The sequence below is a fragment of the Rhamphochromis longiceps genome, linkage group LG17 (genome assembly GCF_057381845.1).
Source record: "Rhamphochromis longiceps isolate RC_006_pf linkage group LG17, R_longiceps_female_GT1.1, whole genome shotgun sequence".
Lineage (NCBI taxonomy): Eukaryota > Metazoa > Chordata > Actinopteri > Cichliformes > Cichlidae > Rhamphochromis > Rhamphochromis longiceps.
In genome coordinates, this window is record NC_140573.1 from 19,760,531 (window position 1) to 19,785,378 (window position 24,848).

The following is a 24,848-nucleotide window of genomic DNA, read 5'->3' on the forward strand; positions in this document are numbered from 1 at the left end:
TTGGAGTCTGTACATACCAGCAGACTGAAACTGTTACCTGCCTTCAGTCCTTGGAGACATTTCATTTGTAAATAACATTTTTATTATTTTATTACGCTTTCAGCCTGTTATCTTTTTATATAAAGAAAACAGCTTGGAAGTGTTTGTGGGCTTTTTGTTCTGTGTTGTAATCCTGCTGCTCATTTGCATGTTCAGAGCAACATAAAGACCCCACATGCTGCAGCCGGCAGCTTCAGGTCTTTAAGCGTATCATGAAAGAGGTTTCCTTCCATGTAAATGTTGGTGGTGAAGAAGGCATGTTGTGTATTTGGATACAGCCTTTAACTCTGTTGCGATTGTGCAGGATGGAGGTGGTTTCTTGTCTTCTTCATTATGTTTTCATTTTAAAAACTGCCCGCCTTTATTGTGCACAGAGAGGAACTGAATCACATTATACTCTCAAAGTGAAATCATACTGGGGAACACATGAGAACTGACAGGGAGGATCAGGATAGTAATATATACCCACTGACTCAGGGGGGAAAGGATTCTGGGAAGAGAAAGAAGAACCTTAATGCCACACATTCACTCATAACCACTTCTGTGGATCAACATGTTTTTATTGTCAAGGAGATGAAAATGACAGATTGTGTAAAAATTCTTTGTCAAAAACACTTATACGAAAAGAAAAACCGCTGTCAGGTCCGCACAAAGCTGTTTGCAGTCTGCAAAAAAACAAAGCGCCATCATCACCAGCATCATCTCACATGTTCTCTTGGCTTTTGGTTGGTTTGTTTTTGGTGTCTTTTTCTGCCAAATCATGGTGAGATTATAATAAAAATCACAATACTATATGAGAGTTTAGCAATACTGTAAATCCACTTTTAAGTTCTTGCAATTCATGTCTTATTTTGGAGATAAAGTCAGTCCCTCCCATCTGCTTCTCATCCCAGGATCGTGGATATCTGACTTTATATATTATTTACCTAGACACAGTTTAAAAAAACATATTTGTTGTGCTCACCTCACATGGGGTCAGTGCAAACTGCCGGTCTCTAAGCCATCACTTCCTCTGGAACATCAAATAACATCTTGTTTCTGCTATAAAGGCAAATTTATTTTTTATATTATCCATGAACACCAGTGCAACTCAGAGTGCTTTACACAGAACATTAACATGCAGTAGCTTTTAGACTATAGATGAGCTGCTCCTGACCTGCTCCAGTAACTTAAAGCAGTTGAACCTGAAGTAGATGCACATTTCAGACGAGCGTGCCTCATTAATATAACCAGTTTCAATATGAACCCCTGGACAATACTCAGATGAAACTTGTTTTTTCTCTCTATTAAAATATGCTATCCAGTTCTACATTAATTATTTAATTCAAGTGAATTTTATTTATACAGTGCCAAATCAAAACAACAGTCACCTTAAGGCAATTTATATTGTAAGGTAGACCCTACAATAATACATACAGAGGAAAAACCTAACAATCATATGACCCCTATGAGCAAGCACTTTGGCAACAGTGGGAAGGAAAAACTTGCTTTTAACAGGAAGAAACCTCCAGCAGAACCAGGCTCAGGGATGGGCAGCCACGCCTGCGATTGGTTGGGGTGAGAGAAGGAAGATGGGACAAAAGACATGCTGTGGAAGAAAGCCAGACATTAATAACAAGTATGAATTAATGTAGCGAGGTGTATTAACACCAATATTGACAATAACTGATATTTGTGAGTGAAATTATTGACACTACCAAGATAAAGTTGGTGGTGTCTGTTTAAATATGATAGACCACGTTCTGATTTAAGTTTGTCTAAAAATCTCAGATGTACAGCACTGCTATAACTTGATCTCTGAATAATCAGATTTTTTAAAAAAATATTTTTATCACAATTAGCCCCTTACATCTTTTAATGATAAACTCTGTTTCTGCTTTATCTTCAAAGACTTTTATTCAAAGACACGAGTTAATACAAAGTGTCTGGAAGTTAGTTAACTTTGAAGCCTCAAAGTGAGCTTCATTAGAAGGATACAGGATATGCACTAATATTCAGTCTTATGTGTGATTCGCAGCTTTACAATCAATAAACAGAACTGGCGTGCATGTGGAGACGTTTTATGGCTTCATTTTCATCTGTTCAGAGAGAGGAAACGATCTAAATGAAGCCACATTAAGCAGAACATACACTTCTCATGTTATTTCATAATTGTTGTTTCACTCTTCAGCTTAGTTTTCTGTTTTCTTCATGTTTCTATCCAAACACTTTGGCTTCTCTTTCTACTTGATCATCAAGCAATGTATTTTCATCTTTGCGGATTTTTTACTGTTGTTAATCTGTTGCTCCATGAACATGTCAGTTCTTCCAGAGCCTCTGATGTCTGAGTCTTGCCATGTTGCATGGTGGTGTGAGAGGGATCCTGGGTAAGTGTCGGTGTCGTTTCTTTTCCACGGCTGAAGGCCACGAGGAGGAAGATGAATGGGGAAGATGAGCAGTACATTTGACATTTGGTAGGTTCAGATGGAAGTCAGAGAACGCAGCGTTTATTAATAAGCCTGGCGGTGTTATTCCTCAAGTCAGCTGGAAAAATGTGAAATGATTCCCTGTAATGGTTTTGCTTGTGCACTCAACTTACTTCACCTATTTCATTTCCTCAATTGAACCCATACATTACATTGACCTCATCAGCTACACTCAATTAACTGTTTGTTCAGTCAAATTATCAGGCAGTTAATTTTATTGCTGCTCTCTAACAATATGTATCTTTTTGAAGAACCTGACTGCAGATTATGGTAAAATAGCCCTTTACAGAATATTATTTTTTTGTTAATCGCTGAATACTGTTTACAGGTTTGCATGATTTAATGTGAGAAACACTCATTTTTAAATTGCTTCAGGACCTCCTTTCTTCTTTCAAACGCTCTGCTTTTGCTAGTTTCTCAGAACCCTGACGTGACAAAAATGAGAGTTATGTCAGCATAGATGCTAACAGGAAGCTTTAGCCACATGTTGTTTCAAACTTCCCTCCGACTCATCATCTAACAGGTTAATATAGCCAAACTAACCGACTGATCCAGATTTTTACTAATGTGTAAGGGTTGTAAAAAGACTGTTAGCATTGAAGTGTGTTATAAAATGAAAGTAAATACTGTTATGCATTATTCTTAGTGGGAGGTGTTTGTATCACGATTTCATATTTCAAACAACTGTTGAAACTAACATGACAAAGGGACAAAATGCTCAATTCGTATTTTTAAAAACTTCCAGAGGCGGCTTTTTTATACTGACTAAGACGTATGACATAAAAAATAGGTGCAACATGGTCTGAAGGCATCTGTAAAATGTTATTAAATGCTCTATGTTCATGGATGTACACTGTATATGAACATGATGCTAGTTTGAAAGCTTTGTTAAGCTCAGTTTTTCAGGATGTTTGGGTGATGAGTTTCTTGATAAAAGGCATAAAACTAAAATACATAAACGTATTTGTATAGAATTCATGTAACTGAGATACTTGGTGTGATTTTAAATTAACCACCTACATCTGTTTGTTGCTGTACATTCAAACTGGGCAAAGTTTGGTCGAATTTACAGACATCTGCTACCAACTTATGGTTAATGTTAGCAGACTGCCACATAAAACTGTTGTTGCTGTGCTTGTTTATCCTCTGAGAGTTTACTTGTTTGACAGACCTGAACTTGATTAGCTCGCTTTCTATTAACAGTCACCTTGATGGGAGCGACACAATTCCTCCCAAATTTGCGCTCAAAACAGTGTAATGTAGCAGAAGCTGTAAATGTCAACACAGCTTCTGTTGTTCTCAGGCAGGAAAGAGGCAGAAGAAAGGACCTCTGTGTTTGGTGAAATATGGAAAGTAATTTGCAGTGGCCTTTTGACTTCGCACATTATAGACATGGCAGGTTTGCACAAGATCTATAAATTACTCTAGGTCACCACGTAATGCTGGTCCCAGGTGAATACGACTGTAGTTTATTTAAAAAAAAAATGTGCACATGTACTCAAAGCAGACAAAAGCGTTTCTCATTCTATCAAAAATGAGATTTTGAGAAAATAGCTTCTCATTATGTCTCCGTCAATCCAGTAATTGATTAATCAGTTGATGATTTCAGCCTTAAACCACGGTTCCCCCAGCACCGTCTGCACTCAGAAAATACTGTATTTGCTCAACCACTCAGGTACAAAAACCTCAAAGGTACCAGTGGCACTCTTATCCAATTTTTTCTGTACAGTATTGATACCTTGACCTCAGGTACCTGCTTATGTATCAGCACAGGGTTAGGGTTAGGGGGTTAGGGTTGTAAATCAAAAAACTGTTACTGGTCACTGTGAGGAAGAGACTGGGAAGTTTTGCTTTCTAACTGTGTAAAAAATTATATGACCAATAAATACAGCCAATAGAAGAACTAAATTCTTATTCTATAGTAAAATAATAAATGACACACATCTCAAAATCTAATCATTCATCCAAGTGTGGTCGTCTATTTGCATTTGCATGCTTACAGCTCAGTGTGAGAGGCTTACCTCCTGTTACGCCTTCGTTAGTAGCATTGTAAGAATTTTTCGCTCGCCTTGACCACAGTGTACTGTTCAGTTTATAACTATTGTCATGTCTGCGATACTCATTCCAGCGGTTATTAGTCAAAATTGGACTTCTATCTGTTAGATACTGATCCCACAATAGCAGCATGATAAAGAGTAAAAATACTACACTCTAAAAAGTGCCACAGAAAGGGCCTTAAAACTCAATAAAAGTAAATATTAGTTAAAAACAGAAAAGACTTACATACGTATCAAATCAAGTCCCTAATTCGTGATTTTGTCATTTTTACTTACAGTAACCTTACCTATTTAAAACTGCTTTGCTTAGACCTCTTCTGCTTTCTCAGAAGGGGTTGCCACAGCAGGTAGTCCCACATGTCTGATTTCCCATCGTCAGCGATGTTTAATATAAAATCTGGAGTAAACTGTGCATATTTATTACTAGGGAACATTTGTGTATTTCTTTTTTGCTGAGAGAAGTTCAGGAAACAATCTAGCAGTTCACATTATTTTATTATCAGGCAGTTAAAGATTCGGCTTGCATAGCCGTGGACTTCAGGCTGTGGACGTCAGGCAGTCTGCACACAGAGAAGTGAAGTACAACTGATAATCAATCCATCCATCCATTCGCTTCCGCTTATCCTTTCCAGGGTCGCAGGGGGGCGCTGATAATTTAAAATATATATTAGACATATGGAAACAGGAAATATTTGTGATTGGCTATTGATGGTTTAGATTCAACGCTCCCTGATTTGTTCTCCTCGGGGTCCTTCTGCATGGTCACAGTCTTTGACAGGGATCAGGGATCTTGTCCTGTGTGAGAAAATTCCTCCCTACCTTACAGTTGTTACCAAGGATGTTTTATTTCCACGCTGATGTCAGCTTTAACTGACACAACAAAGTCTCTATTTCTTGTTGACTAGAGCACCCTGTTGTCATACACCCAAGGCCAAGCAACCTGTCCTGTCTGAAACTGTATTGTGTAAGCGAATAGTAATTTACCTTCAACACATCACTAATGTCTATCACTCTTAGTTAACCCTTCACACGTGCTTGTATCCTTCTAATGAGGAGTGTATCAACTCTATGATGAGCATACATTACAATTAATGTTAAAAAGAAACTTTATTTTTAAAACAAAATTATTTCTAACACTTCCATATTCCTTGTAAAGGCTTACATGGTTGCGCTATGAAGACTTTTCCGGCAGAGACACAAATTGACTTTTGCTGCATTTCTGTGGGGAACAGAAGGTAGCCGTGTACAGTAAATACTGTTTGGCGTCTCCGGCAGCCAGTCCTGGCACACTGGAAATGGCAGGCAGGCAGGCAACGTCTGGCTTCGACTTGCGATGGAGTGTTTGACCTGACGTTCACAACCTCAAACCACGACCCTCTGCTAAACATAGAGAACCTCAGACCAGATGGCATGGCTGGAAACCCGAGCGCTTTGCTTTCGTGTTGGAGATTAGGAGGGATGCTACGCAAGCAGTGGAAGGCGTGACGGACAAAACCACTACTACCATGTTTTGGAGCTCTTTCTCTTTTCTCTTTTTTCCCTCCCGCCTCCGGACAGGCAAACAAAAGTCTGCAGCAGGGGGTTGTTATTTAATAGAGTAGAATTAAAACCGAGACAAAGACAGACACAACACCCACCTCGGCTGGTTTGTCTCAATTCTGTTTTCATGACTGGCTTTTAAATTATCATATTAATCTGCCTAAGTAAAGGTTAAGAAGGTGAAAGAATAATATTTTATTTTATTGGCACGCCTCAGTGACGTGCAGAAAAGTAAAAAACACTGAAATTTTTAACAAAGCAAGAGTAAAACAACCACAACTGGTAGAAGAAACCAGATTTACTGGCCGGGAACCAAACACAACAAGGAGCACTTACATGTGTCATTAGATCTGACTCTGAATTGAAGTGAAGTTGTGGTGTCTTGTGTTTCCTCTTTTAAAATGAAGGGATGTGGGAGGAGTGCAGAGCAGATCGAGTGAGTAAGTTCATCCATCTAATTATATATGCAGCCTTATGGCTTCTGCTGCTACCATGAGGCGGTGATGATGGCAGTGACCGGCATATGATGTCAACAGGAGGGCTTAACCTTATTTATAAGGCTTTGCAAACCTTCAGGAGCAGAAACACTCCGGCAGAAGCCGACAAACCTTCCTCTCTCTTCAGAGGAACACCTCTAATGACAAGAGGAGTGAGGAAATTTAGATTTTCTTTACAACTCCTCATTGGATTCGTAATCAGAAGAATCAGAAGAAGACAGGAACTCTAAAACTGGTGAGTACAAAATGCAAAACAATTAATTGTTGTCATATGTGCACAGGAGGACGGAGACGACTTTGAACAGAGTAAAGAAACCAAGATGTTGGGTTTGTGCTTCTGTCTGCAGAGTAGTCCTTCATAGAAAGAAAATTCTGTCTTATCCACCACATTTCTGAACAGCAAATTGAGAACAGGGTTAGAGTTGAAGTTACGTTAATGTCCAAATCTTTGTATAGAACTATAGAATAGCTTTTAATAGAAAATAATATAATGCAAAAATGTATTTATGACTCTTATTTAGAAATGTATTATAAGCTAACATCTTCATATTTATTCACAGGTCCATCCATTTTTAAACATATGACTAAAACTAAATGTAATCCTGCTCCTACCTGTAAATCTAGATCAGGTGGATGTTACATTTATTTGAAAGAGATGGCTCTGATGGCAAATTATCCTGGTCCAAAGAGAACAAAGCGTAATAAAAAACAATTAAAATCTGACCCAGAACCAATAACACTGATTATTGCCCCTGAGCCTGTCTGATAGGGTCAAGATTGGGTCTTTAAGAACTGAGAGAACCTGTTTGGACAAAGTTTTGAGTGTGTTGGCATGCTGAGGTGCCGTTTAAAGGACAAAAGACTGTACCGTACTTGGACAGAAATTTGAAACACTTAAATATTAGCATGGTTATTGTGTTTATTGGTGACTTTATTATCCATGTAGCTTTTTTTAATTTATTTTTCTAAGTACAAAACTGTGACACTGAGCATAGTAGGGACAATGAAGCATGTGTGCTTCATAACAGCTACCAGTCTGAATAGACTAGACAGCTAGTAACTATCAACTATATATGAAGTATAAATGTGGTCTGTGTGAGGAAGAGGTAGTGGTCATTTTGTGTATGAACATCTGTCAGAAATCATAGCTCATAATAAAGCAATATCTGATTTTACAAAACATGGCAGAAAGATAATGCAGGGTTTTGTGTTCATTGAGAAGAAATGCTGTCACCATCAGTTTAAACTATAAAATAGCTGTTAAATACAACGAGGATTTAAAATGATCCACCACTAAAGGAAAGACTGAAGGGAGTGGATTTTTTTTCTACTGTGCTCCGTCACAGTCCCACAGAGACTCGTGTCCTTTCTCATCCTGTGAATCAGAAAAAAAGAAAAAAATTTTAGCTTTTCTTCGAAGAATGACTCCTATCCGATTCTCATGTTATGCTTTTCCTGTCAGATTATTTATGTTTTACTGCACAACACTCCACTGTATGTGAATTCCAGGGAAAACCTGGTTTGCAACTAAAGGTGACTGGCACATGAGTCAAAGATATATTATTCCACTTCTGAGAAACTTGGAGTTTATTTTCTTACTTATTAACATTTTCAGACTTCCCACCAACCAGTAACCATAGCACACAGGAGAAACTTTTATATTACGACTGCATATTTCTGTTTCTATAAGATCTCTTTTACCAATGATGAAAAGTTTGAATTGCCTATGTGCATGTTTTGTGTTTTGGTGTTTTTCAGCGTGGTATTTCAAATGAAAAGTGAAGAGTCTTCTTTTAAATTATTTGGTTTGACATTATTTTCATACTTAGGTCAAGGACAGAAGAAAAGTAAAAAAAATAACCTCATCATTTAATTTCTGAAGCGGAGTTTTGAAATCTGAGCGTTGTGCCATCCACCTTGATTACAAAAGTGTGGATGTGATGAGATGGGTTGGTCTGTTTGTAAAACAGACCATTCATTGGCTAACAATTTGTCATTAGCCAATGAGCATCCTCCATTTTGAAAATCGGTATGACCAAGATCTATAAAATAGATTTTATATTTTGTTCAGTATGATCCAAACTGAGCAACAGTCCTTAAGTTTAGTAAGGTTCTAAGTCAGAGCTCTTTTCCTTATATACTGTACTTTGACAGGACCAGAAGTCTTTTTGCAGTGTTATGAGCAACATTAACGTGGAGACTGACTCAAAAGTTTAAAAAAAAAACAAACTGGTTATATTTTACTACTGTTAAAATAGTTGGTACCGCAAAGGCCATAAAGAGAAAAACTAGTGTGCCTCTCCAAAGTCAGCCTGAGCTATGTCTTTATCCACGCCTCACCAGGTGTGGTTAACAAGCTTTATAGTTTAAGACAGATAGACAATAATATAAGAGAGAAAACCCCAACAATCATCTGCCCCAACCAATTGGGGAGCATACTAGCAACCAACTACAAATGGAGCCACTACTACAAAACTACTACAAAAGCCATTTCTACACAATAATCTCAACAAGAGTGGCTCAGCACCACAAAGTGTTATTTCCATTACCTGGCCAACAGCACTCACAAGTGATCCAACAAAAGTAGCTAGATTATCCACAGCACTAAAGGTAATAGCACAAAGCAATCACCTCATTATTTAGCATCCATCAACACTGGTGTACTAGATCTATAGACATGGCTACAACTACATACTATATGCTAATTCAACATAAGGCCCACCTGCTTCAGCCATAGGACCATAAATAATGCGTGGTCTCAACCTGATCTCTATTTCCTGCAGAGTTCAGTGCCACTGGTTTACTTTGAGCAACTCCCAAATACACCATCAACAAAAAACTTTACCTACCTACTCCTCAGTGGAGTACCAGGCTCAAGGAAACTTTAAACGAAAACTTGAGAGCAGGCAGCAGACCAGAGATGTAGTCTACCAAACTCTGAAGCATACCCCAGGAAAACCCCCAAACATGATAAACTTAAACAATAAAGGAAAACAACAAACAAGTGCTTTGATGCCTGAAACATATCGACTAATGAGAGTTTGCTCAATCACAGTGAACACTGTAACCATCACTCACCCACTAAAAAAAACAATTTTTTTAATCTTTTCAAAAATATCCAAAATAGAGTCCAAAATATCCTGGATGAGCCCCCATCTTATGTTATGATATAAACATGCCGCAATATAAACATAAGTACTGACATCAAAGTTTCAAAAAGCATAGGTTTTATTTTGCATTTGCTAAAATAGTTTGTATTGCAAAGAGCATGAAGACAAAAACTGGTGTGTCTCTCCAAAGTCTGTATCAGACATGCCTTTATCAACACCTCAATGGTCAATTCAGCCCAGGCAACACCTGCAGACTCTTGCACAGCCACTGCAAAAAGAATAGGGGTTTCAGAGGGGTGTAACAGCAACCACAGCGTTCACCATCTGGTAGAATAGAAAGCAGGTTAAAGGCATTTCTGCACAGGCTTTACGTTTCTGACCTAGAAGCTGTGTCCATTCTTTATGCGCTTTGTGGTTTTTAGTGAGGTTATTATCTCATGTCTCTGTGGTGCTCATGATCGATCACCACACTGCATCACTAATGAGTTTGTTTTAATGAATTCTTGAGGTTTTTTTGGGTTGTTGTTTTTTTGTTTTCTCACCAAAATTTTACAGTTAGCCTGTTTTCTGTTTTGTGGGGGACGCTCATTCGCTGCTGGATCCTAATGTCTGAGAATTGCCGATAGTGATTCATCCTTCCTGTAATCCAAACTAAATACAAGCAGGTGGTCCTGTTATCATAGACATATTCACAGACAGCACAGTTTGGTACTAAAGACTGCTTTAGAGAGTCAAATACCTTCAGTGTCTCCCTTTAAATGCTAATCTAATCACAAGCCTAAACCCATAAAGACTGTTTAGCAAGTCAAAACTGCTCAAAACCACTTTCTGTCCTCTCCATATTCTAATCCAGTTTGCTGGCAGTGCAGCACTAACCATAATCAGATCTAATTGAGTTTAGGGACTTGATTGCCTTGGTGGGATCCAAGAGTGACACACCAGCAGATTATGCACACCCATGTGGGGACATCTGCAAAATTCACCCTAAGAGCCTGAGAGGCAGACAGCAGGCGCCTTCCCCTGGTCTCTCCATGATGCTGGTGTTCGGAGCTCTATGCTGCTGTAACATTCATCCTGCTGAGAGTTAATGCCAGAGAACTGCAGGAATGACTTCTGCTGAGCGTTGCTCTTCCTCTTCAGTTACTTGTGCTGACGTATGATATCGTTTTTTTAAGTTGCTGGCTCCTGGTGGGAGTTTAGATGACACATCAGTGAAAACAGGCAGTTGGCTTCGATTAATAAAGCCAACTGAGGAACACAGCTCTCTTTGCCTACAACATTACCACTGCAGACTTCGTTCAAGCCTTTCTATCATTCACAGAACCACACAGACTACACCCATGCCATGTATTTTTATAAAACAGCACAACTCTGTAAAAACTATAAGAACTTATCAGTCCCGACACATATGAAACTATCCTGCATAAACTTTACATTAGTGCAGAGAAGTCATTATAAAAATATACACTATGCAAGAATGTAAACAAAACTTCACTTAATGTCTTTAGAATATTTCAGGATCCCGCTGTTACATAACGACAAAGAAAGTGGCAGTCTAGGGGATTATTAAAACCAACTGTGGAGGCTACTCGTTCCCAGTTAAAGAGCTAACGAACAGCAGCAACCCCACAGACATCCAGCGGGCAGGAAAAATAACTGAAAAAGAAGCAATTGCATTTTTTCACAAGGTTTATTCAAAAAAATTTAAAACGTAGATGATATAGAATAAATATTCTACCATCATTTCAATCTGATTAAAATCACTCTGTAGGGGTACTTTATGTAAAAAAAAAAAAAAAAACATGAGGAAAATTTCAACCTTCAACACAAGGGGGCAGATTTACCCAGTGTGGTTACACAACCCAACTACCTGTATATTCTTCTTTGTACGTTAAAAATTATTTTATTGCTCCTAATTTTCTAGATTGTTTTTCTACAAGCGCATATCATCCAAATATAATAGCAACATAGTAATGCTAATGATAACATTAGCTTGAGACAATCTGTTGAATGGAAATAGTCAAACATATCTATGTAGTTTAAAGTAGTAAAAGAATGTGTTGCTAATTTGAGTCTGTTGCACTTGTTCTTGTGATTTAAGAGTGGCTAGCTCTAACAGTGCTAGTCGCAGCAGCCTTCTTTCTTTTTTACGTCACCAGGTTATTTATTAGCTTACTGCGAAACAGTCTTCATACCAAGTCATTACTGTGCATGTGTTGTTTGTAATAATAAAATAGTAAATGTAAAAAATATCATAGATAATGAATAGTAAAATAGTAAAATTTTATGGAGCTTTTCTTCTTATGTCTGACATCACTGGCGGGCGGTGTTGACAGGTGTCTCTGGGTTGCAGTCCTGGTTACTGGTGGGTGGTGTAACATTACAGCTGGTGTTGTGCATTAATAACATATGAATAAGTTTGATTGAGTTATTTTTGTGCCGCTGTGTAATGTCGTGCAGCTGACTGGAACGAGTGTGTGTTTGTAATCATTCCACCTTGAAGTGAGGCATGAACACTCCTGTGAACAAGAGTTGGCCTCACACTCTGAACAGACGTGATGGCACTTGCGCGATGGTAGCTGGAAGACTCGCCCTAAATCACAAAGGAGTTTTCGCTGTGAGGAATGGAGGCCGCGGGGAAGGGTGATGGATGAAGATGAGTGAGCGATGATGAAGAGACCAGGAGTAGTCGCTACCTCTCCCTCGCTCAGGGGTGGCCTTCCCCTCGCTCTCATTTTGACCTCTGGCTTACCTCCTCCTCCTCGCGGCCCTGTCCTTGCTCAGTGGTGACATGTTTGACCTGAGGAATTCAGGAATGTACAGTTTGTATTTGGATGGACAGAAACTCTCAGCCTCCCACCCTCTTGTTTTACTCTCATTCACTTTATACAACCCACGCCCACCACAGGAACACATGCTCCACCACCGTGGTCCAACCACAAACAGTAATTCCTTGACTATGAGAGCTGCTGCAGACAGATTCCCAGAGTTTTCTACTCCCCACCCCAGCCTCATGACCAGCTGACACGATTGGAAATTCACTGCGTGCTTATCAGAGTTTGGGTGGAAGGAAGTTGTTTTAAAGAGTCAGGAGAGCCACTGGGCTGCACCAAGGCCTGGTGTGAGATAAAGAAGGATTACTTTGAGCTGTGAACCATACAAAGCTACTCTAGCAGAGTCCAAATGTTTCCTCAGTGTTGTGGCAGGTTTTCTGTTGAGCATCTCCTTAGACACCCCTCACCTGACCGTGTTGTGACGACTTATAGGAGATGCAGGGGCTCTCAGGAGGGAGTCAGGGCCGTGGATGGGGGTGCACGCCAACAGTACATGGCTTTGTGTGTAGAATTGTTTTCAAAAGCAGAGAGGCAGGGGAGGCGGGGCGCCGTCGCACAGATTAAAAGCGGACATTTGTTTTGTGTATGTGGTGCTCTGCCAAAACCCAGCAATTTTCTGTGAATGTAAAACAGCTTTCCTGGCTCAGACCCCACAGGCTGCTTGCTGCCAGGAAAATACTTTTTCTTTCTTGTACCTGTTTACATGCAGGTAAAGTGGCTTTCACAGGCCAAAAGCACATGAGAGCTTTCTTTCCAGCCTCTGGAGGAGGAGTAGGGACATGGACATGTTCCCGCCACAGACCTATGGCATTCCTCTGTTTGTCCTCTGGTGTAAAGAGGATCTGCTGGACTTCGTGTTCCTGAATCAGCTCCAACCAGAGGAGCTCATAAACTGGAAGGAACTCGACTAATTTGCAGACAAACTGTGGGGAAAACGACTCCCCTGATTCCCTCTGGCATTAATCATTCACCATCAAATGTTGACTTGTTTTATACTGCGAGCAGTGACTGGGGAGGGAACAATGGATTCTGTTTATGATCACTAATGAATGAAAAGCGCAGCAGAAAGCTCTGTTGCATCACCGCGTCCAGGGCTCATGTTGGCAGCCTGCAGGTTTAACAAATAATGTGTTCATTGTGTGCTTCTCATGTTCATACAGTGACCTTTACAGTGAAGCTGCTATTTCTGGGTAAAAATCAAGGACGCATCAATAGACCACAGTCGCCAAGCCAAAATGTTTGAGATAATTGGGTAAATTGAAAACACAGCCTGACTCAACTGCACCAGTTGCCTTAGACTCAGAGTCCGTGCTGCAGGGAAGCCCTGATAAATATCTATATGTGCATGAAGGAGGAGCGCAGCTCTTCTGAAACTCCAGGAGGCTGTCAGTAATGTTAGCTAAACATTTTCAGAGCGCACAGTGGGCTAATCTTCACCTTTCATGCTGCTCTTTACGCTTAGAGGAGCTGATGAAGGCTCGGGTTAGCTGGTACACTGATTAAAGCTGTCCCAACATAAACCCAGGTCCAGCTCTTTAAATACAGACAGCCAGCCAAGACAGAGTCTGCATGTAACTCAAGGAGGGTCCAGCTAGGATGTTTTAGCTTTATTTATTCATATCTGTTTGGCTGGACAAGAGAAGAAACATCTAAGAGAGAAGGAGGACGAAGGAGTGCAGGACAAACATCAGGAGTTACAGAAACCAGCATCCATTTACTTTTCTGGCACATGCTCAGTGAGGTGTTTGTTGTGCAGAGAGCCTGAACACTGTCAAGTATTAGGCCATCTGTAAACAGGTCAGCATGGACGCTTCTGTCTCCAAAAAACAATCTAGTGGAGGCTAAAATGCTAACATTGAGATGTGAAAATGAAGCTTAGAAACCCTTGTGTTTTATCACAGTGGCTTCATGCAGTTTGGATGTCGACTTTAGAGAACTCACTATTATACCTCTCACACATGGATTGATCAGCTGATGGTCCAAATGCATCTCTGAGATCTTATCTGGATGTTTTCCTCTTTCTTATTGACAAGACTTTCAGATATCTTTCATCTGCTGTAGAAAGTCTTTTAGGCCTCACATTCTTTTTTTTGTCCTTCACTTGTCCAGTTTCCTCCCTTTTTTAACTGACACTTCACACTGTGCTGAGATATGCTAGGTTTTTAGCTAACAGCTCTTTGGGAATCACCTTGTTTATGCAAAAATACAATTTTATGTCAAACTGTGTTATCGTTGGCATTTTTCACAGATTTGGCTACAGAAATGGGAAGAAACACTGTGTTTTTCTGATGCTAGTAACAACGAGCCTCAAGATACAATTTTAAATCTGTTCTTTGCTTAGTTGTCTGTGCTATGTAGACACAACACTGGTTTATCCCTTTAGTTAGGAGTCTTTTTATGCTTGAATTAGCCATAGGTCAGAGTTAATGGGCTTAACAACAACAACAACAAAAAATAATTCCTCTGAAAATGGTCAGTACAAGGACTGGACTTGAAATGAGTCGAAAAGCAGCCAGAGTCCAAAGAAGAACTGTGAAAGCCTGGGGAAGTAATGCTAAAGAAAAAAAAATGAAATACACAAAGTCTGGCTCAAAGAAATAAAAAGAAATGAGGGGTGGCTTAAGACTTTTGCACAGTAGTGTAGATCATGTGGTTTTGATGCTGTTGGTGGATTCATGCTACAATGAAGGATAATTTATAAACTGTAATTATATCTAAGTGGAACTCCTGTTTGGGAATCGGTGCTAACATTCCTGAAGAGAAAGCCAAGAAATGTTTGTGTGCACTCAGACGTCAGTTGGCTGAAACGTCAGTAACATCAATCTCCTGTCTATTGTTTCTAATCATGCTTCGAACCTAGCGTTTCCATGGCGCTGGGTTAGAAAAACTTGTACAATTGCACATAAATCTCAGCTTCAAACATGCGAAAAGTTGATGCCACATGCTCGAGTAAACATTTTTTCCCACCAGTGATTTCCCCGCCACAGAGATAAGACCCGCTGAGTGTGCACTGGGCTGCGTTTTTCTGTGAGATCTGGTCTTAATTGTGGGAAGCGACAGCTGGAACACATTGCTGATATTTCAACGAGTGTCAGTCAGAGCAGGGTAGGGCAATGGCGCTGCTGCCCGCCGTGATTGTCTGACTTACTCTTGTTTGCTCTCACATATGTGGGGGTTAACTTAGGAAACTTGGGGGCTCCACTTGAAGCCAGAAGGTTGATGTATAGATTTGTATTCTGATCATCTAATGTTTACATACTGAGTAAAACAGGTCTGTTAGTTTTCTCAGCGATCAGAACATTGATGTGTTTCACTGAAAAACTGCACTGTTAATGTATTTCATAGATTAAATGATTTTATTTTTTTAAAAAGCAGCAGTTAAAAGTATAAATTCAGCTTACATCAGGTGTGTTATGCACATTTCTCAGACAAAATTAAATAAAACATGTAAATCCGGTGCTTTTGCAAGACATCGTTACTCAAAGCTGTTTTAAACAAATATGCCGTTCAATCCACAAACTATAAAAAATTTCTTCTGCTTTCAGGATGACGTGCCGCGTGTTTTAGCTGTAACTCCTCTGCCAAACCTTCAATAGAATTCAAAATTCATTGCTTCATTTTGGCTCATCAGATTTGAAATTGCTAATATGTCACAAATATTAACAGTTTTAATGGCTTGTCTTAAAGGTTGTTGTTAGAGCTTGAGTGGCAGTGTAGCCAATTCTCAGACTAGCTTAATGAGGTCATAATGTCTAAAAATCACAAAAAAAAGAAAAACTCTAATTCAACTAACTTAAGTTGTTAATAATAATAATAATCTCATATGTGGGACATGTATTTTGAAACATCAGTTTAAACTTCACTCTTGTGTTGCTTTAGCTCTTTTGCATGTCCGAAAATCTTAGAAGGCCTCTCACCTGAGTGCTGGCCAGGTGTGGTGGGTGGAGCTTCACCTTGCATACCAGGCTGCATAGCTCAGGGGTTAGAGCACTGGTCTTGTAAACCAGGGGTCGTGAGTTCACTGTAGCCTAACATTATGGAAAGTGTACTCACTGTTTCCTGGGTAGAAATCCTCTGTGGCTCCTTTATTGTTAACCTTGGTGACGCTTCGAAATGGAGTCTAGAAACTGCTAGGTGGCTATGTCCATCTTTCACATACAGTCTATCCATGGATTTACTATGAGTATTTTTTTTAGCATCATGATGGAAACCAGCTGCTTCAGTAGGCTTTAAAATACAGAAGTGTATTGTTTCCAGAGTGTAAGTCTCATATTTGCATGTTAGGTTTCTCCCGACTTATAAATCTGATCTGTTGTAATTAAACTGAATCATTTCTGTCAGCAGCTCCGTCCCCACACGTTGATCTCTACACCTGATTACAGGAATCTGATCTAATCTGATCTAATCACGTTAAATATGACTCAGCTGGAAACATTCCTCATGTGTGAGGATCAAACAGCCTCAGACCACCAAGACTGTCATCGCTCTTATGTAAGCTCGGCGTATGGAGCTATTGCAGAGCTACACTAGATACAGATGAATCTGAACTTTTCCAGGATTTTTATCTTTATTTTACGTAACTTTAAGGTTGTTAAACTTCCCTTTTCTACTCTTAAGAACAAGTCAGCCCATGAAATATTAGAATTAAAAGTTAATGAACTTTACAGTGAAATGTTATCAAAATGTATATAATTTAATTACATCCCATTTGCAAATTAAGATAGATGAAAGTACAGTTTTGCATACTTGTTAACGGAGACTCTATAGCGTCTCACTCACAACAATATGAAACAATAATGGACCGCTCGACTTTCTTCATAGTTTCAAAATGTCCTGATCTGCAGTGTGTTGATACACGTGATTTGTTTTCTGTGCACGTCCTCGCTGCACTGACAGGTAAGGGCTGAACCTGCCAGACCTCATCACCCTCCTTCGATTTTGTCCTCAGAGGCATCGTACCTGAGACAAACCACCTAACTCCTCGAGTCTAAAGGCCAGTGATGGCTCACGGTCGCTGCTGACACCCGCTGTCAGAGTGGATCGCTCATAAACCATCACCAAGTTTAGGCGCAGCGACGCTGCCATCGCCTGATATCACAGACTTCACCTTTGGTTTTACTGAACTGAATATTGAGATTTAAAAACGAATTACAGTCGAGCTGTGATCAGCACTGAAGAAAAGAAATAAAAAAAATACATGTTCTGCTTTAAGTTTTTCTGACTGGCTGCCCCTCACATGTGGAGGGTTTGAAGAACATGTGGTGGGCTCATGTGCCTCTCATGGCCTAACAAAGATATTCCTGCTATGATGTCATACAGAAAACCGGGTGATATTAAGAGCTTTGTGAGGGGTTGACATGATTTTTTTTTATTATTTAATTTAAAAAATTAATCATTTAGTGATTAAATGATGCAGAGTAGGGTGTGGGCTGATTTTCCACTAAAATCCAAAAGGTGTGATGCTATTTTCTCAGTGTGCAACACATTAGCTTACATTAGACACAGAATATATACACTAGTGTCTGAAGTTATAAAAAGTTGCTTTAAAAATGTGTTTAAATGTCATTCATGTTTTTTACATCACAACAATATCCTTGTTGTGATGATTTAGACCTTGATAACTGTGCAGTGACAGTGTGAAAGGCTGACATGCAGCTGCAGGAATGACTGACTTTAGTAAGTATGTGCTGCCGTCTGTGGCCTCAGACTCTGTGCTGTTGGCACTAACTGACCTCCGTAGATCCAGCTGTGGTTCTTGCTTTTGTTGCTGCTTGAGCGCCACCTTCCTGCCATGTTTCCTCCTCTGCTCCCCTCCCTGAAGGAGGCGTGAGGAGGTCCTCCTCTCTGTTAACAAGTCCTCCCCTTTCCCGTCTCTGACCTGCAGCAGCTCTCAGGCAGCATGCAACAAATGCTCCCATCAGAGCGACCTGCAGCACTGCAGTCGGGTTCACCTTTAACCGCTGTAGCTGCAGCTGGATGACCTCCCTGCTCACTCTATGAGGAGGCTTTAAACTGGGAACAAACCAAAGAGGAGCTGCTGGATGAGTTTTGGCTTGTTGGGATTGCTTTTCCCCCCTAAAGGTGTCATCACCTGGATTTTCTCCTGAGACAGTTTGAGAAAGGACTCGTTTTCTGTGTTTTCTGTTTCTGTGCTGCTGTGGGAATGTAAGTTTCCTGTGAACTTTTCTTCTCGTGTTTGGGTTAAACTACTGTTTGGTGAAATAAGAGAGATGACTTTCTTGTTTCTTCTCTGTGCAGAAATAATGTTCTTCTCCAGGACGGTCCTGCAGCAGTGGTGCTTTGCTGTCTTCTTGCTCTGCTCTCCGGTGCCGCACTTTGGACGGCCGATTGATGCCCTGAGCAGCAGAATGTAAGTCTGGATTTCATTTTTGAGTCTTTTCATGTGTGTCCAGCAGCTCGCCTCATCATGGTGGGTGAGCTGCAGGCTGGAAAATGTGCTCGTTTGTGTTTAGTTAGCCTTCGCCCACCTGTATGTTTACCCAGAGCAGAGACCATCTCGGTGCGATAAACCCCTCCGACCTCCCTCGCTGTTTGGGAGTGAGTTGGATGAATAATGCTGATGTTCGGCTCGGCTTGGGACCAAACCAAACCTGCTCAGCTGTTTGATGCCAAGCAGAATAAATGCTCCTTCACGCTGCTCGGTCAGAATTTTAAACACACTTCAGGAGCTTTTTTTCCACTTTGGAAAGATCATATCGCTGAGATGGTTTTTGGATGTAAGCGTTGGGAGGATGCTCTGAGCCGACGCTGAAGGAGGAGGAGGAGAGCGGAGTGATTCAGAGCTCCGGGTTTTCCTTAACGGACTCCAGACGTTTCCCTTGCCGTGTGTGATATGTACCTAATGGGATTTTTGGGGGGATGGGGTTCACGCTACCTGGGTGGAAAGAAAAACAAAAGCGCAGTGAAGGGATCAAAAATCAGCCAGCGGTGGGAGCTATTGACCTCTGACCCTGTTTTCCGTAGACTCAATTGTAGTTCAGTATGTTTTCTTTAATATTAAAAAAATAAGTGCAGACGGTTTTCTTTGCAAGCTCCTTTGACTACGATGACCTGGATGACTGAGAACCTTCACAGAAAAAAAAAAATTTTTTTCATGGTTTTTCATTTTTAATTTGTGCTTCTCAGGCTGTCAAACGTGAACTTTTGGTATTCATGAAGCAGTTTTATGAAAGATAGGTCTCATTTTTTCTGTTAAGGAGTTACACGTTAACAAATGAATGATTGCACATTAATTTGTTTAAAGGTATTTCAAATTTTTAAAACTTAATACTATTTTGTTTTTACATCACCGGGTCAACATAATGACCTCTCGACTGCACTGACTTTATGTCCAAAGCATTTGTTGATTTTAGAGATATTAACAAAGTCAAACCGGAGCTTTTCTTTCTTGTAATACTGTTTTGAATCAGGAGATGGCGCCGTGATTAAATTTAAACTTTAACTGTTAAATTGGTCACCGAGTAAAAGCAAAAACTATTGGTGAAGCCAGAGCGCGACTAAAAAGGGAGCACATGTCTCAGCTAGCGCTGCCCCCTAGTGGTGAAAGTTTTAGTTAAAATCTGCAGCGAGTGACTTAAAAAAGTCCCTTTAAATCTGGAGCCAATAACAATCATAATAATAAAAATAATGATAATAATAATAATAACAATGACTGTCAGGATTTTGTGGTATTCTTCATTTTTTTCTGGGTGTCTTGTGGTGTGGTTGTTTTGGGCTAATGCAGGAATAATTCTAGTGTTTTGTTTGCCGGACAAAAAAAAGTTGTAAATTTCTTTTAAAAGGGGCCGTAACATCAGAAACATTCATCAGAATCAGAGCCGCCCGGTACTGTCAGCCATCAGGGCCGTGAATCATCTCTAACCACTCGCCGCTGCCTTTAGGAAACACTCGTCTTTCACTCGTCTCCCACAGAGAGAAACAATTAAGAGCCGGCAGGCTGAGGACGGGGGGCGCTGGAACGCTGCCACTGCAGGATGTCCCGGCCTGTTTTCCCGCTCCTCCTCCTCTCTGTGGAGTGTTTGATGTGACTGTTATTAAAGGTAAAACAGAACCAGATCGGCTTTCAAAGGCGGCGATTTACAGGAAATATCTGTATGCATATAAACACAAGCTGCTGTTGAGGCCGCCTGTGTGTTCTGCTCTGGATATTTTTATTATTCAGCAGGAAAAGCTGAATGAGAAGCGGCAGCTCAGTCATCAGGCTTCACTTACTCAGTTTGCTGTATGAAGCAGGGGGTGGAGGAGGGCATCACGGGAACCTCCGGTATCTCCTGCTAAAGCTGTTTGTGTGCTCACACACCTGAAGTGTCTGGGCGGCGTTGGCGCTCAGCAGTGTGCAGCCTTCGACCTGTGTCCGCTGCTCTGTTAGTCTCAGAGACTCACAGTAAAGCAACATTGCGGCGAAGCCTGAATCCCTCACAGCTTTGTAGATCTTTGATTTGTAAAACTTAACAAGTTTCAGCATTTTTGAGATTATACCTCTGTGCTGTAACAGGGGATCCATCCTCGAACTGAGACCGCAGGTAACCTAACCTGCGTCACCGTGTAACTCTAACTCTACGTTGCTGTAACAGATTCTTTGCCAGAGTTTTTGAATCAGTGAGAGAATACAAGTCAGTGCATCAGTATGAAGAGTAATTATCATAGCCTCAGTATAAGGACTCACACGTGTCAGCATAGCCCTGCATGGAGCTCACGGGAGATGCTGCAGTGGATGTGAGGTCAAAAACCTGAGGGGCAAAACAAGAGAAAGCAAGAGTCATAGATAAAAGCGCTGCATGAATGTGTGTGTGTGTGTGTGTGTGTGTGTGTGTGTGTGTGTGTGTGTGTGTGTGTGTGTGTGTGTGTGTGTGTGTGTGTGTGTGTGTGTGTCTTCGAGTGGTATGATGATCAGCTGAGGAAACAGGTCCATCTACCCTTACGCACCATGGAAAGCATAAATCCTGACGATGGTGTCAACTTCTAAACCTAAATCAGCTGTTACCCTGTGTTGCGTCACAGCAGCCTGCCATCACTGTGATTCGTCTTGAAAAAAGTGGATGAACTTTAGGAGAGAAACTTAACTAATGTTGTGGAGGTGAAATTGTGTAGGCTCTGCTTGGATTCAGCATGTTGGTGGTTTGATTAAACCAGCATGAAACTGCTTGTTAAAAAAATAAGATGGATCAAATTTTAAGCTTAAGCTGCTTTAAGATGAAAGCTGAGTTAAACGGGTGAGTTTTAAATATGTGCTCCCTGGTACAGGTGTTATGAAGGAGGAAATTATCCACAGACACACCGTGTCAGGCTGTAAACTCACTGCTGGAGCCTCTGCTGGACGTCAGAGGAACTCCAGCTTCATTTTTTAGGCCTTCGTTCTTCAAACTGTGGAGTTTTAACTGTGGCGCTGCTGCAGTTGACACTAAACGATCGTAACTCTCATGGTGTTATTGCTGACTGAACTCCTCCGATGGGTTTTCAGCTAAAATCAGAGTCGATAGATTTATTATGACTCACTTTTTCAGTGTGGAGGAATGTGCAGCTTCATTTCAGAATCACAGCAGCTTTTTTTTCTTTTTCCTCCACCACATTTAATTGGCACGAAGTGTTTGTGGCAGCAGTTTTTGTAATCCCTCAAGGGTCTGAGTGCCACGAATGTGCCGGTTAACATTCACGCTGATGAAGAGTGAAAGCGTTGGCTGCGCTCATGTTCATCTAAAAGGAGAGAAAACCCTCCTGGACCTCCTCGCAGGGCGGGGATCTTCTGTATCACTTTTAGAAGGCTTGGAAAGCAACGGCACGGCTGTGGTTTGATGAATCAGGTCATTTCTCTGCATGGATGCAACAGCGCTGTCCAAAAACAACTGGAGAGGAAAGACAGCAGCGAAACCTGTGTTCAAGAAATGCCGTCGAATTTATAAAGGAGGAGAAGGATACAGTTTCTCCGGCTGCTCCATTTCAAACTGTTTGCCTGTGCTGCCCTCTGCTGGTCAGTCAGGTCAACACTAAAATGCCAAAAGTATGTGGACAACAGGGAGCAACCCAAAATAATGCACATGTGTTTAGCTTCGTCAATAAGCCTGTAAAAACAAATATTAGACCAAATTTTTCAACAATAAAAATATTATTTTATTTTGCACGGTTCAGTTTGAAGTGCTTCCTGTGGTGTAGATGGTAACACTTTTGATTCCAGCCAGAGTCACAGGGTGTTTTTATTTAAGGAGAAACCTGCAGACATGAGCTCTGAAACATTTAAAAGGGCGTTGTTGTTTTTGTTTGATTGAAAAGCTTCATGTAAACAAACCTTCTTTCTTTCTTCTGTTCAGGAAACGCTCGGTGAGTCACGCTCAGCTGATGCACGACAAAGGCCGGATGATGATGGAACATGAGCGTGTTTTACTCCTGAAGGCGCTTTTGGACGAAGTCCACACGGCAGAGATCCGTGACCTCCCCATGCGGACCACAGGGGGAGGCGGGAGCAGCAGCGACGCCGGAGTCGGGATGCCGGGGGGCGGCCTGGGAATCAACCTCAGCACCACCGGCAGCACCCTGCACTCCAAACCCCCCGGAGGCACCAAGAACCTCCCCATCAGCTTCCGGCTGGAGGAGGAGGAGGGCACCAACCTGCCACAGGAGACCAACAAGTCGCAGACATACAAAGACGGCGTGAATAAAGTGTCGGGCAAAAAGAAGAAGAAATCGAGGGCTGGGAAGAGGAGGGAAGGGGAAAAGAGGAAGAGGAGGGCACGCTCTTTGGGGTGGAGGCTGGAGGATGAACTGGGTAGCGGACTCCACCTGGAGTGGAGGTCTCTGCTCGGCCTCCAGAGGGCGCTGCATTAAAACGCCGTCAGTCTCTGACGAAGGTGAGTCCAAACAGCTGACCTGGTTTTCAGAACATGATCACATGATTAGAGAGTTTTCAGAACACGCGTGTGCCGCGTTACAGCCGCAGATACTGCAGAGTGCAGCAGTGCACTGACTCTGTGCTGTGTCAGTGTTGTGGAGCTGAGATGATGATGTCTGAAAAATAGGGCGGACAGTTAGAGCTCTGTAATTCACCCTGATTCACCTGTTTTTCTCCGTCTCTGTGTTGCAGAAACCTTCGGACGGTTGGAGTGGACTCCTAAATGCTCACATTACAGACTCTGTAACTGTGATTGTTTGGAAAGAAATTGGAAAATATTTATTATGTGTAAATATTCTAAATATAGCAGAGTAGATAGCAGAATATGATAAGAAAATAAACCTTATTGACGCTCCGCAGGGCGACAGATTTTACTCTTTGTGAATCCTTGCTTTTCCCTTTTTTAAATTCCAATTATGTTCAGTTTTTTGCATTAATTTATTTTGTCTGAATGGTGTATTTATTTGGTAAATGTATCAAGGTGCTGCTGACCTTCTATATTTTTGTACCGTAATGCACTTTAGATATATAAATATAAATATATATACCATTAATTTTGCTCATTGACTTGTGTTTGTGGGTGATTGAAATGAAGAAAAACGACGGTTGTCTCTCTGTGTTACCTTTCAGTCGGTCTGTCCAAGGGTCCAGTTTATTTTTGTTTCTCTGCTGCTGTTTGTTCGATTGTTTTCAGTTTGTTGTCTTCGAACCGCTCTGCTTCTCACGGCCAAACATCACATGTGTACATAAACCAAACACGGCTTCATATTGTTGTTTTTGGCACTTGCACTGAGATAAACAGCCTGTACTGAATGGATTAAACATTTGACAGTATCTTTCTCTCAGCCTCTCGTGTCTTTGTTTCATTATTGCTAACACTTATCATTTTTCTCGACACCCACACTGAACAGCTTTATCTAATAAATGGTTCATTGTGGGCGTGGAGGAAAAATCACCTGTGGTGGATTAAACTTTAAAACTCATCCTTATGGCTCATGAACTGTTTTTTACCTGTAATATCTTGTCTATGCTGTAAATAGTATTGTTCAACTTGGAATACTTCATTTTAATTTTACATCTCAGTTTAGTTCAGTTTTTCTGTACCTAACAAGTGGTTGATGAGCATATATGACCAATAGTTCACATCGCTCCCCAATGTGCCTTACAAACCTTTTCTTAATGAGTAGCCATAGACAATGACAATATAGCTATGTAATACAGTTAGCATCATTCCCTGATCCCTGCTTGCCGAGGCAGACCCACTGAGGTTTTGGGATTAGGGTCTTATGTCAGACTACTGCTTGTGCCATGTGGACAGTTGTTAAACAGCTAACAGATCATCTGCAGAAGAATGGTTTATTTGAAGAGTTTCAGTCAGGTTTCAGAGCTCATTACAGCACAGAA

General features: G+C 40.9%; 1 protein-coding gene across 2 annotated transcripts; it reads left to right on the plus strand.

The window, feature by feature from the left end:
* Positions 1-6,698: 6,698 nt before the first annotated feature.
* pthlha (parathyroid hormone-like hormone a) lies at positions 6,699-24,238 on the plus strand. Of its 2 annotated transcripts, none has more exons than XM_085386780.1 (4): positions 6,699-6,832; positions 18,800-18,911; positions 22,867-23,403; positions 23,637-24,238. In XM_085386780.1, exons 2-3 carry the CDS (start codon positions 18,805-18,807, stop codon positions 23,378-23,380), a joined length of 621 nt encoding a protein of 206 aa, XP_085242906.1. In that variant the 5' UTR covers positions 6,699-6,832; positions 18,800-18,804; the 3' UTR covers positions 23,381-23,403; positions 23,637-24,238. The 2 variants fall into 2 exon arrangements, with proteins under 2 accessions (XP_085242906.1, XP_085242905.1); XM_085386779.1 differs by lacking the exon at positions 6,699-6,832 and adding an exon at positions 18,470-18,706.
* The last annotated feature ends 610 nt before the right edge of the window (positions 24,239-24,848 follow it).

Bases quoted from the DNA above. Each gene is read 5' to 3' on its own strand.
- pthlha (XM_085386780.1), top strand. From the start codon at position 18,805: ATGTTCTTCTCCAGGACGGTCCTGCAGCAGTGGTGCTTTGCTGTCTTC. The intron at 18,912-22,866 runs GTAAGTCTGGAT...TCTTCTGTTCAG, and splicing joins GATGCCCTGAGCAGCAGAAT to GAAACGCTCGGTGAGTCACG.